General features: G+C 40.6%; 1 protein-coding gene across 1 annotated transcript; it reads left to right on the plus strand.

Annotated features, from left to right (window-relative positions):
* The first annotated feature begins 556 nt into the window (after nucleotides 1-556).
* Nucleotides 557-4,984, plus strand: LOC117327767 (lysosomal acid lipase/cholesteryl ester hydrolase-like). Its single transcript, XM_033884923.1, has 8 exons — nucleotides 557-1,136; nucleotides 1,347-1,461; nucleotides 1,894-2,107; nucleotides 2,581-2,821; nucleotides 3,226-3,381; nucleotides 3,553-3,624; nucleotides 4,068-4,139; nucleotides 4,663-4,984. The coding sequence occupies exons 1-8, from the start codon at nucleotides 1,029-1,031 to the stop codon at nucleotides 4,915-4,917; spliced, it is 1,233 nt and encodes a 410-aa protein (XP_033740814.1). The 5' UTR covers nucleotides 557-1,028; the 3' UTR covers nucleotides 4,918-4,984.
* Nucleotides 4,985-12,869: the final 7,885 nt, after the last annotated feature.

Here is a 12,869-nt window from a genome sequence, read left to right on the forward strand (position 1 = left end):
AGAATAGTATATCTAAGAAACTGAAAGAGATTTGGAGTCCGTCTTCGTGAACAGCAGAAAGACGCGGATACCGTGTTGACAAGAAAATGGAAACTGCCTAGGTCGGAACAGAAACATACTGAATTCTTATCAAGCCACACAACGAGATCACATTGGTACTGGGGTGGCAGGTGAATGAAGCCACCCGGGTATGCCGTAGGAGCGTTTTTAGAGAGAGACAAAGGTGACGCAATAATCCAGTACTGGTTGTGATATAACGAACGTCTGCTATTTATTGGAGACGGTGTTTCTGTCGATACTGAGCAAAACCAAAAAATATTGTTACCGTGTCCGGGAATATAATATTGCGCTGGGACAACCGTTCTTTAGGTCCTGAATACCGAGATGGTTCCAGCGAAACTTATCTGATTCGCCCAGAGGTGAACCGATAAATACCGGCCACAATATACCGCTCGGCTCGAGAAATCTTCTCTTTAGCTCAATCGGTTGAGCGTAAGACTAGTAAGCCAGAGGTCCTGGGTTCGATCTCTAGCTGAGGCAGTGATTTAAATTCAATTAATCATGCGCTCCGTTATATTGGCACTCATGTAGGAACTCGGGAACGATACTCATCGCTGCTTGCGAAAGCATCACTGCTTGCGAAAGCATCCCTGCTACTCCTGGTAAACTCGAGGACGAGTTCTTTCCTGGAGGGGAAGTATGTAACCCTGGTAAATACTAGCCGCAATATACCGCTCGGCTAGCGAGATCTTCTCTTTAGCTCGATCGGTTGAGCGTAACACTAGTAGGGGTCCCGGGTTCGATCCCTAGCGGAGGCAGTGATTTACACGTTTGCTTTTATACTGTGTTATTTGAACACACGCAGTTCAATGGTATTGAAATATACTGTCACAGTTTGACAAATAGACCTGACACCAATGAGAACAGAACATATGTGTCGTAGATAACGAGTTCTGTGTGACCAACATAGATACATCACCAAATTATTGTCAAATCCAACTACCACAGACTAAACAGCGGACAACAACATGCCGCTGCTACTTATTGTCCTGGTCGTCATGGCGACGTACATCCAAAACGCGTCCTTGCAGCATATACCTGGAGTCAGATACGACCCGGAGGTGTACATGAACACTGTATGTAGTAAATTTTGTCTTATATTTTTCGGCCGAAAATAATGAAAAGATAAGTCAACTGGTTTTACATTTTTATATGATCAATAAGTGAGTTACATCGAGACGATATTTATACGATTAGACTACAATGTACGCTTACAAAAGAAGCATGAAAGCCTTCGACCTGTCGGTCCCATTACACTGCTATAAACTAGACGATGACTGTTACAGAGCCAGCTGATCACCAGTAAAGGCTACCCATGTGAGGAGTACGAGGTACCGACTGATGACGGCTTTATCCTCGGTCTACAAAGAATACCTCATGGCAAGCTCGAGACACAGAAAGGTATTGCTGTACCGGCACGACAAACTCGCGCCACAGAGATGTTTTCGTAAAGACTATAAACCCATGTAGATAGAATAACAGGATACCCATAGATATCAATGGTAGATAGTAGTCATGATGATACATCAACGTGGTACATCTGTAGATAAATTGTGTACGTGATATAAATACCCGAGCTGTCATTGTCTATATCCTAGCATACCAGCACGGGTGAATTTTATCACCCTGTAAGGCATTGTTTTAGTCTATGTCACGGTGTTGTAGGAGTCGTTTGTCTTAACAGTGTATTACCCGAGGGATACCACGGGGGAGTGAAAGATTCTATTAGTCATTGCCTATATCCTAGCATACCAGCACGGGTGAATTTTATCACCCTGTAAGGCATTGTTTTAGTCTATGTCACGGTGTTGTAGGAGTCGTTTGTCTCAACAGTGTATTACCCGAAGGATGACCAACCTGTTGTACTACTGCAGCATGGTCTGCTTTCCTGCTCAGCCTGCTGGGTGGAGAACCTCGTCAACGAGAGCCTGGGTTTCCTGATGGCAGACAATGGACTAGACGTTTGGCTGGGGAACAGTCGTGGTAACACCTACTCGCGGAAACACAAAACACTCAGTCCCAATGATCCGAAATTCTGGGAATGGAGGTACGTACGAGATGCTCTTTGTTTTTTGGTAATTATGTGGCGCGGAATTTATACCAAATGTCAACCATTTTTTTAAAAAACGAAACCATCCACCACCCCATTATTTTGTGTTTTGTATTCAAATACTCTTATTAACAAGTAATGTAAGACGCCAGGTATCAATCATCTTGTCTAACCGCGTCCAACAGGTGTCTGCTTCTGGTCTGCTTCTGGTTAGTATTAATAGAAAAACGTAGACCCTACTCATACTAAGATATACAAGGAGTAAGGATAAAATATATATTTTAATACTAACCAGAAGCAGACGCCCGTGCTCGTCCTTATACAATGCTATGTCAATGTCTGTACACATTTATAAAAGAGAAATGCTAAAATAAGGTACACATTTACCTGCTGTGGTTTTCCTTTGGCAGTACAAAACATGGTTGTATGATAGATGGACATTGAATCCAATTTTGTGTTTGCTGTACTAGTTGGGACGAAATGGCTATATATGACCTGCCGGCTATGGTAGACTATATCCTGAATGTGACCAACCGGAAGCAGCTTTACTATCTGGGATACTCTCAAGGTACGCAGATCGCCTTTTCCGGTCTGGGACAACCCTGGAACACTGACAAAGTGAAGATGTTTTTTGCGTTTGCACCTGTCACTACTCTCGGCAACATCATCAGTCCTATCCGCCTCCTTGCTCCATTTGCTGAACCAATTCAGGTGTGTCTGACTACTTTTGTTTAACTCGACCAGCGATTGTAAAAACCACACACAAGATAGTAGCACCTTTCAATTCGAATCGAGAGTTGGATACAGTGGAGCCAACAATTAATTAAACTTCAATATAAAGCTGTTCCAACCCTTCGGGACACGTCAGTGATGCTTAGGACCTAAAGTGTTGATACCGAGGAGGCGAAACTCAAAATAGACAGCAGGAAAGATCTGATTTGGAAGAGCGATAACTCCGTAATTCTATAAAGTTTTGAATGTCAGTACTGGACAGTTATATATAAAACCAATCAAAATGAATTATAATTCACTCGGTAATATTTGTCCTAGCACGTTCCTGAGATTTTCGTATAGTACAATAATTTCCAAATAAGTCAGTTGTACGACTTTTTCAGACGCTATATGAGATGTTCGGGAAGGCTGAATTTCTCCCCAGCACTGAGGTGGTAAAGTGGCTCGGACGGACGGCCTGTAGTAAACCGGGGCTGGATTTTATCTGTGAAAATGTCCTATTTGTCCTGGGCGGTTACGACTTCAAACAGCTCAACGAAGTACGTAATTGTTTACAATATTGCAACAAATGTATAATGCTTCTGGAAAAAGTGTACACGTGTGTCCATGTCATTATCAGCGTATACAAGTGGGCAGACATTGTCCCAAACTTTTATTCCGACGATCCTGTGCCGTAATGGTAGAATTTTAATATATATTTTGTATTACAGACAAGAATCCCCGTATATGTAGCAAACCACCCGGCCGGCACCTCTGTACAGAATGTTGTCCACTACGCTCAGGTTTGTAGCAGAACAGAGAAAAACCTTTCTACTCTTGTACATACTAGTATCTCCATTTCGGGAATCTATTTTGAAAGTCTACCGGGTCGCTAGTGTCTAAAACAAATAGAAAATACGTGTACACATATACATGTACTCCAACTATGTCAGAGGATAACACGATGAGAATCTTTTGGTTGGTTCTTGGCTTCAGAACCAGAAAATAGACAGACATTTAGCTATCTGAAGAAATTACATAGTACTATTCAAGAGTCATGTTTTACGTACTGAACCGAAACAAACTGTGGCCCGAATTCCTCATGTAGAAAGAAAATTGATCACGTGGACTGATCATTAGTGTTGAATTGTCATGCGTATATATACGTTAGCATACTGCACGCATGATGTACGGAGCAATACTGAAAAAAAAACAGTATTAAAATAAGACTTTCTCCCTGTTATAGTCTGTCCTTCACAAGAATTTCTTGATGTACGACTTCGGTTCGTCGGAGGCCAACCTTGACCATTACAACCAGGTAAGATCATGCTCAGTAATACCCGGTATATGACGATAAATAATGTCTTCAAACCGAAGTTTACCCATTGCAGAGTCGACTTAGGCTACTGTCCTCGCCCATTGTAGAGTCGAATACTACCAACATTGCCAACTGTAGAGGCGAATACTACCAACATTGTATATTGTAGAGTCGAATACTACCAACATTGTATATTGTAGAGTCGAATACTACTAACATTGCCCATTGTAGAGTCGAATACTACTAACATTGCCCATTGTAGAGTCGAATACTACCAACATTGCCCGTTGTAGAGGCGAATACTACCAACATTGTATATTGTAGAGGCGAATACTACCAACATTGCCCATTGTAGAGGCGAATACTACTAACATTGTCCATTTTAGAGTCGAATGCTGATAACCTTTCCTACTGCTTGTTGCTGGTCTGCCCATTGTTGGTGGTCTACAGAGATTTTATATAAGTAAGGATGGTTGTTGAATAATATGAGCTTTACATTATTTTCTCGGGTATATTCCTGTAGACGACTCCGCCAGCCTGGAATGCATCCTTGGTGAAGACTCCGACTGTCGTCTACTCGGGCGCCAAGGATTGGTTAGCCGATCCTACTGATGTCACGGCGCTTCTTCCCGAGATTACAAATTTGGTAGCCTCCAAGGTAATGGATGAGTGGGAACATCTAGACTTTATATGGGCCATGGATGCACCTCAACAGGTATACAATGACGTCATTCGACGTATTCACGAACAGGAAGCAGCTGACCACAACTCAACGTAGACGTTTTTGACATTGAAATATGAAATGTTTGAATTTTCAATAAAATTAAAGAAAAATTTCAACCTTGTTTGCTACCGGTATTCGATATTACTTTCACAAAGCAGATTACAGAAAGGGCACTTAATATTTCACATGAAGTCTTCGACTTGACAAAACAAATGCCTGTGTTGTGAAATCGAGTGGTGTAACATGGCAGGAGTGAGTTATCGTGTCTGTATGACGATATCATCAGACAGAACAGCAACGACAGGAAAATCCGTCTGTATTGCTCTGAGGTCTAACCGATAATTGAAGGCTAAAACATGGGTAATATTAAGGCACGAGGCCTTCCGGAGGATAACTGACCGGAATCCTCGGAACCGTACGTAAAATACAACACCTGTATGTAGCAATGTCTTGTGCGCACTAAAGCAACTAAAGCAAATCATGATATTACACCTGTTATACGACAGAGAGAATTGATCTGCGTGTTAGTGGGATAAACATGTGTTATGGACGTTGTTATTAGAAAAATAACGAACATATGCGGTTTCCTGATTTGGAAAGATGCTTTTAAATCTTAGACACAATGCAAACTCCGATCGGGACAAACTGTGTTTGTGATTTTTCGGAAACGCCTGTTTCACGGAGCCTTGCCATTTTTTACGGCAATCGGACAAAAGTGTAAAGTCAGCTTTCAAATTGTCACGACACATTTTTTTCCTAATAAAACTCATTACAGCTGGCTGTCTGAGGGACGGGTATATCCATTTAGTACCTCATCGAATGTCAAAATTGAGTCATGAAGGTGACTAAGCTGGTGTCCAAATCATCTCTACTAACCAATTCTGTTTGTGTTTAAGATAAGTATCTTTCCAAATCTTCTTTAAACCAAACCGATGAGTATCATTCTGAACAAGTGGCTTTCGTTTTTTATTCCGCAAAGAATCCACGCACCAACAGAAGAATGATACAGAGCTATTTCTACGGCCAGAAGGGACGTATCTCTATAAAATATTAATAAATGGACTTGTTGGCGAATTTTGTGTAAGTTCACGATGCTAAAATGCGTGGAACTAAACCGGCATTATGAATACATCTACATTGTACATCACTGGATAACAGTATAGCTATATGTGATCCGAATGCATCAGCGAATTTATAATTGCAATAACTAAACAAATGATAGTTTCCAGATAAATTAACACAGATTTTGTAATGTTTCAATAGAGAATTATACCAAGCCAAACCAAGTCCCATCGCCATCAGTCCAAATGACATAACATGTCTCGGAGGAAACTATACTAGCGGAAAAAAGAATCGCAAGGTTATTTTCGATAGTTCTTATTTTACATAATTCGTTCATTGTTAAAATTTCTCGATTATTTCATTATTACTCGGAATACTTTTTGATGATTTGTATTGCCCTATCAGAGACGATGATGGCATGAATACCGTTAAATCAAGGGTACCCTACGCCGTTTCCTGATCCAAATCAGTAGCAAGTGTGTCCACCCCTGGCATCGGTCGCTGCTCTTACTCTCCTCAATATTGATTCCGTCGAGGTGTTTATTGCACTTTGAGGAGTCCAATCCTGAATAAGGGCTCGCGTGAGTTGAGCGACGTTTTATGGGATGTTGACGCGCTTCCTAACCGTCCTGTCTAGCTCGTCCCACAAATGCTCGATTGGGGACACGTTGTCGTCCATCTGACCTGTAAAACGTAAAGCGACACTCGTCAGTGAACAACACGCGTCCCCAATGGGCCAAACGAAACCGATTAGGTGCATGTGAAAGCAGCCACTGCATTCGATGTTGGCGTCGCCTCTGCGTAAGTGCATGACGGACCAACAAAGGGACTTCGTGGCCTTAATTGAATCTCTCGCAACCGATTCCAAACCGTTATTGTACTCACTGGTCAACCCTGAGTGTCGACAACTTGACGTGCCGTCTCCGTCGATGTCTGAAATCGGTTACGAAGGCGCGAGAGACGTATGCCTCTATCTTGACGTCGTGACGTAATGCGTGGGCGTTCGCTCCTGGGACGGTCACCCGATATCTCTGTGGCTCTGAGACGGTCACCCAATATCTATGTGGCTCTGAGACGGTCACCCAATATCTCTGTGGCTCTGAGACGCCCAATTAAGCGGGGTATTGTTGTTTCATGTTCACCATATTGCTGGGCTTCATGACGTTGCGAATGCAGTTGCATTATCAGAGCAATGGCCTACCTATCGACTTCACTCAATCATGGTATTTCACTGTACGTTAGTAATCTGTATTTCTCCAATGTTCGTTTTTAATGATTTACCAGCACATATGGTGCAAGAGTGACCCAGATGCACGATTTCTTGCAAAAAAATCTTTTGAAAGCATGCAGCGTTAAGCGGGATCAAGGTCGACTGAATTTTAACTGAAGAACATTTTCACAGTGCACGGAGGTAGCTCAGTGGGAAATTTACTTGAATTTAGACAACGTGGCTAAAAGCATGCGTTTATTTAAGCTATTATATATTCGTATCCGTTCAGTAGTATGGAGAAAACTATCGCTATGTCGATCACTAGTGGGGAGATAACTATCGCTATGTCGCTCAGTAGTGGGGAGATAACTATCGCTATGTCGCTCAGAAGTGGCGAGATAACTATCTCTATGTCGCTCAGTAGTGGGGAAATAACTATCGCTATGTCGCTCAGTAGTATGGAGATATCTATCGCTATGTCGCTCAGTAGTATGGAGATATCTATCTCTATGTCGCTCAGTAGTGGGGAAATAACTATCGCTATGTCGCTCAGTAGTATGGAGATATCTATCGCTATGTCGCTCAGTAGTATGGAGATATCTATCGCTATGTCGCTCAGTAGTGGGGAGATATCTATCGCTATGTCGCTCAGTAGTGGGGAGATAACTATCGCTATGTCGCTCAGTAGTGGCGAGATAACTATCTCTATGTCGCTCAGTAGTGGCGAGATAACTATCGCTATGTCGCTCAGTAGTGGGGAGATAACTATCGCTATGTCGCTCAGTAGTGGGGAGATAACTATCTCTATGTCGCTCAGTAGTGGGGAGATAACTATTGCTATGTCGCTCAGTAGTATGGAGATATCTATCGCTATGTCGCTCAGTAGTTGGGAGATAACTATCGCTATGTCGCTCAGGAGTATGGAGATATCTATCGCTATGTCGCTCAGTAGTGGGGAGATAACTATCTCTATGTCGCTCAGTAGTGGGGAGATAACTATCGCTATGTCGCTCAGTAGTATGGAGATATCTATCGCTATGTCGCTCAGAAGTGGGGAGATAACTATCGCTATGTCGATCAGTAGTGGGGAGATAACTATCGCTACGTCGCTCAGTAGTGTGGAGATATCTATCGCTATGTCGCTCAGTAGTGGGGAGATAACTATCGCTATGTCGCTCAGTAGTGGGGAGATATCTATCGCTATGTCGCTCAGTAGTGGGAAGATAACTATCGCTATGTCGCTCAGTAGTGGGGAGATAACTATCTCTATGTCGCTCAGTAGTGTGGAGATAACTATCGCTATGTCGCTCAGTAGTGGGGAAATAACTATCGCTATGTCGCTCAGTAGTGGGGAGATAACTATCGCTATGTCGCTCAGTAGTGGGGAAATAACTATCGCTATGTCGCTCAGTAGTGGGGAAATAACTATCGCTATGTCGCTCAGTAGTGGCGAGATAACTATCTCTATGTCGCTCAGTAGTGGGGAAATAACTATCGCTATGTCGCTCAGTAGTGTGGAGATAACTATCTCTATGTCGCTCAGTAGTGGGGAAATAACTATCACTATGTCGCTCAGTAGTGGGGAGATAACTATCTCTATGTCGCTCAGTAGTGGGGAGATAACTATCGCTATGTCGCTCAGTAGTGGGGAGATAACTATCGCTATGTCGCTCAGTAGTTGGGAGATAACTATCGCTATGTCGCTCAGTAGTGGGGAGATAACTATCTCTATGTCGGTCAGTAGTTGGGAGATAACTATCGCTATGTCGCTCAGTAGTATGGAGATATCTATCGCTATGTCGCTCAGTAGTGGGGAGATAACTATCTCTATGTCGCTCAGTAGTGGGGAGATAACTATCGCTATGTCGCTCAGTAGTATGGAGATATCTATCGCTATGTCGCTCAGAAGTGGGGAGATAACTATCGCTATGTCGATCAGTAGTGGGGAGATAACTATCGCTATGTCGCTCAGTAGTGGGGAGATAACTATCGCTATGTGGCTCAGTAGTATGGAGATATCTATCGCTATGTCGCTCAGTAGTGTGGAGATAACTATCGCTATGTCGCTCAGTAGTGGGGAGATAACTATCGCTATGTTGCTCAGTAGTGGGGAGATAACTATCGCTATGTCGCTCAGTAGTGGGGAGATAACTATCGCTATGTCGCTCAGTAGTGGGGAAATAACTATCGCTATGTCGCTCAGTAGTGGGGAGATAACTATCGCTATGTCGCTCAGTAGTGGGGACTGTAAGGATAGGTTCACCATTATTGTAAGGATAGGTTCACTATTATTGTAAGGATAGGTTCACCATTATTGTAAGGATAGGTTCACCATTATTGTAAGGATAGGTTCACCATTATTGTAAGGATAGGTTCACCATTATTGTAAGGATAGGTTCACCATTATTGTAAGGATAGGTTCACTATTATTGTAAGGATAGGTTCACTATTATTGTAAGGATAGGTTCACTATTATTGTAGGGATAGGTTCAATATTATTGTAAGGATAGGTTCACTATTATTGTAAGGATAGGTTCACTATTATTGTAAGGATAGGTTCACTATTATTGTAAGGATAGGTTCACCATTATTGTAAGGATAGGTTCACCATTATTGTAAGGCTATGTTCGAATTCACTATTATTGAAGGATAGGTTCACTGTTATTGTAAGGATAGGTTCACTATTATTGGAAGGATAGTTTCACCATTATTGTAAGGATAGGTTCACTATTATTGTAAGGATAGGTTCACCATTATTGTAAGGATAGGTTCACTATTATTGTAAGGATAGGTTCACCATTATTGTAAGGATAGGTTCACTGTTATTGTAAGGATAGGTTCACCATTATTGTAAGGATAGGTTCACCGTTATTGTAAGGATAGGTTCACCATTATTGTAAGGCTATGTTCGAATTCACTATTATTGAAGGATAGGTTCACTGTTATTGTAAGGATAGGTTCACTATTATTGTAAGGATAGTTTCACCATTATTGTAAGGATAGGTTCACCATTATTGTAAGGATAGGTTCACTGTTATTGTAAGGATAGGTTCACCATTATTGTAAGGATAGGTTCACTGTTATTGTAAGGATAGGTTCACCGTTATTGTAAGGATAGGTTCACTGTTATTGTAAGGATAGGTTCACCGTTATTGTAAGGATAGGTTCACCATTATTGTAAGGATAGGTTCACCGTTATTGTAAGGATAGGTTCACTGTTATTGTAAGGATAGGTTCACCGTTATTGTAGGGATAGGTTCACCGTTATTGTAAGGATAGGTTCACCGTTATTGTAGGGATAGGTTCACTGTTATTGTAAGGATAGGTTCACTATTATTGTAAGGATAGGTTCACTATTATTGTAAGGATAGGTTCACCATTATTGTAAGGATAGGTTCACTGTTATTGTAAGGATAGGTTCACCATTATTGTAACGATAGGTTCACTATCAGTCTTTATGAATAACTGATTCTGACCCATTTTTGTACAGTAAGGATGGATTTTGTCCAAGATCAAAGAGATGTGTGCTCCTTTTCTACAGATTGAAGCCTATTAACCAAATGTGTTGCAACCAATGCAATGACAGTGTCTGGAGTTTTTATATGTCAATCAATAATATCTTGTTTACAAAGATGGTTGAACGCTCTGTTTATTACTTTTACTAATCTTGTCTGAACTATGTAAATAAGAAACTTGATTACAGGTTAAGGAGACTGCTATGGCGACCAAATGTTCTATGGGCTCACATTTTGTAAGGACCACTACACCATACTCATTAGAGATTGTTCTTCTCTGTATATAAGATTTTTAAAGATTGACTCTGTGCATTGGTTGCCATCTTGAATATGGCATTGGTCCATACTGACTTTGTATAACTTTATCTTAGGGAAAAATAACAGTGTGGGACCCACTTCATTTTTCAGTATCGTACACGCAAAAAATGAAATGTCAGACAGTAGCCGCTTCTTGTTTGATTTATATCATAACTTTGTTTAGCAGAAATATATCCAAAAGAGATAAGGCCCACCAAACTAATGCCTTCTGATCAATGTATTGTGCCATACATACTCGATTTCGTCCGATACTTAGACCGTGGTCACCTATCTAAAATCATTTCGGCAAGAACACTTCATTACAACCTTAATGTATTGTCCATGTAACAGCTTTTCGTACATCTGGTCTCTGTATCGTCAATATTCCTTACCTTATTAGGAAATTATTTAACTTAACATTGTCCGTGAAGCATTATTGAATTTAAGTCTTAGTCAAGGAACCTTCCTAAATGTTCAATGCTTTCCTTAGGAAAAAATTCAGTTAAGAAATTAACTGACCCTTGGTTTAAAGTAGATCGAGAATTATAGATTGGCGAGCGGGGTAACAAATAAGTCAATTAACAGAGTCATATATATGTCAAGAAAGTGATAAATAAATCTGATGGATATTTACTGATAAGTGGTGTCCTTTTACCAGGAAACTGGATCTGGTAACACCTTTTCATTATTTGATTGCATTTAGTGATATGAATTTGAGTAACATCCCTAATTAATCTTGTATCGGGATTTAGATGTGAAAACGAACAAGAGATCCCAGAGGGATCTTGGCGTCCCACCATTGAATGATCTTTATAGGTTCCATGTCATATTGATCTTTTCTCCATTTTTCCCTTCCTTTTACTAATACAGTAAAACTCACTTGTGTCGAACACGGTTGAATCGAATACATCGGATGAGTCGAACGTTTCGTTCGGGTCCCGATTTTTTCCCTTCTTTATCTTAGTAAATTAAGCACGGATGACTCGAACACTGTTGAATCGAATACTGCGGTTGTGTCGAATATATTTTGTGGTCCCTCCCTTCTAAACTATACCAAAATTTCCATTTTTGTGTCGAACATCGAGGCGTCATGCTGTCTCAGGTAAAATTTGCTGGCCTCGTCTGATTGACCGAGTGTGACCGATCACCCGTAACGGTGTAAACAGAGCCTATTATTAGTTTCCGGCTGTAGGTTACGCATCATCCCATTGTTTATACAGGTGCTCAGGTGAAGTAAAACGTTCAGGTATACATAACTAAGAATAAAATATGCACGTTTTAGTCTACAAACCAATATGTGTTCTGTTTAATGTTGTGATGCACAAGGCCGCCGAAAAAAATAAGGAAAAAGTAAACGATAAATTACATATCTTCCATCGAAAAATGCAAAGAAAAATACCTGTCTGTCATTGATTTATCTATATATGCCTAAATTCTGAATACGACGATGCAATAATAACAATGATATGCGGGATGTTTTTACTCTGTTCAAAAGATTGTGGCAATGCATGATTATGCAGCCGATAAAACACTGACCGCGGCCTTCACCTTTGATAAAAAATCAGCACGCGTACGGTCGATTAATTTTCCCGGACTGTTTATTGTTTAATATTGTTAAATTGGAGAACAATATAAACGGATTTAAAGATAAATAATATGAGTACAATATATACATTTATATTCTTATAATATATGCAACGCTTTCATAGAATATTATGCTGTCATTTGCGACTCCCGTGTGTAAATCGTGTGTCTATGTCAAAGACTATTTTACGCATGAACTTTGTTTTTATCTGTAACTGTGCACAATATTGTTTATTAGATAAAGGAATAATTGTTATCATGTACAATTAATTAATTTCTTTGTTATTATGTATTGCTTATTTTCTACTATGTTATCATGCAAGCACTTGTTCTGCATA

This window comes from Pecten maximus, chromosome 1, assembly GCF_902652985.1.
Source record: "Pecten maximus chromosome 1, xPecMax1.1, whole genome shotgun sequence".
Lineage (NCBI taxonomy): Eukaryota > Metazoa > Mollusca > Bivalvia > Pectinida > Pectinidae > Pecten > Pecten maximus.

Bases quoted from the DNA above. Each gene is read 5' to 3' on its own strand.
- LOC117327767 (XM_033884923.1), top strand. From the start codon at position 1,029: ATGCCGCTGCTACTTATTGTCCTGGTCGTCATGGCGACGTACATCCAA. The intron at 3,382-3,552 runs GTACGTAATTGT...TTTGTATTACAG, and splicing joins ACTTCAAACAGCTCAACGAA to ACAAGAATCCCCGTATATGT. The intron at 3,625-4,067 runs GTTTGTAGCAGA...TCCCTGTTATAG, and splicing joins ATGTTGTCCACTACGCTCAG to TCTGTCCTTCACAAGAATTT.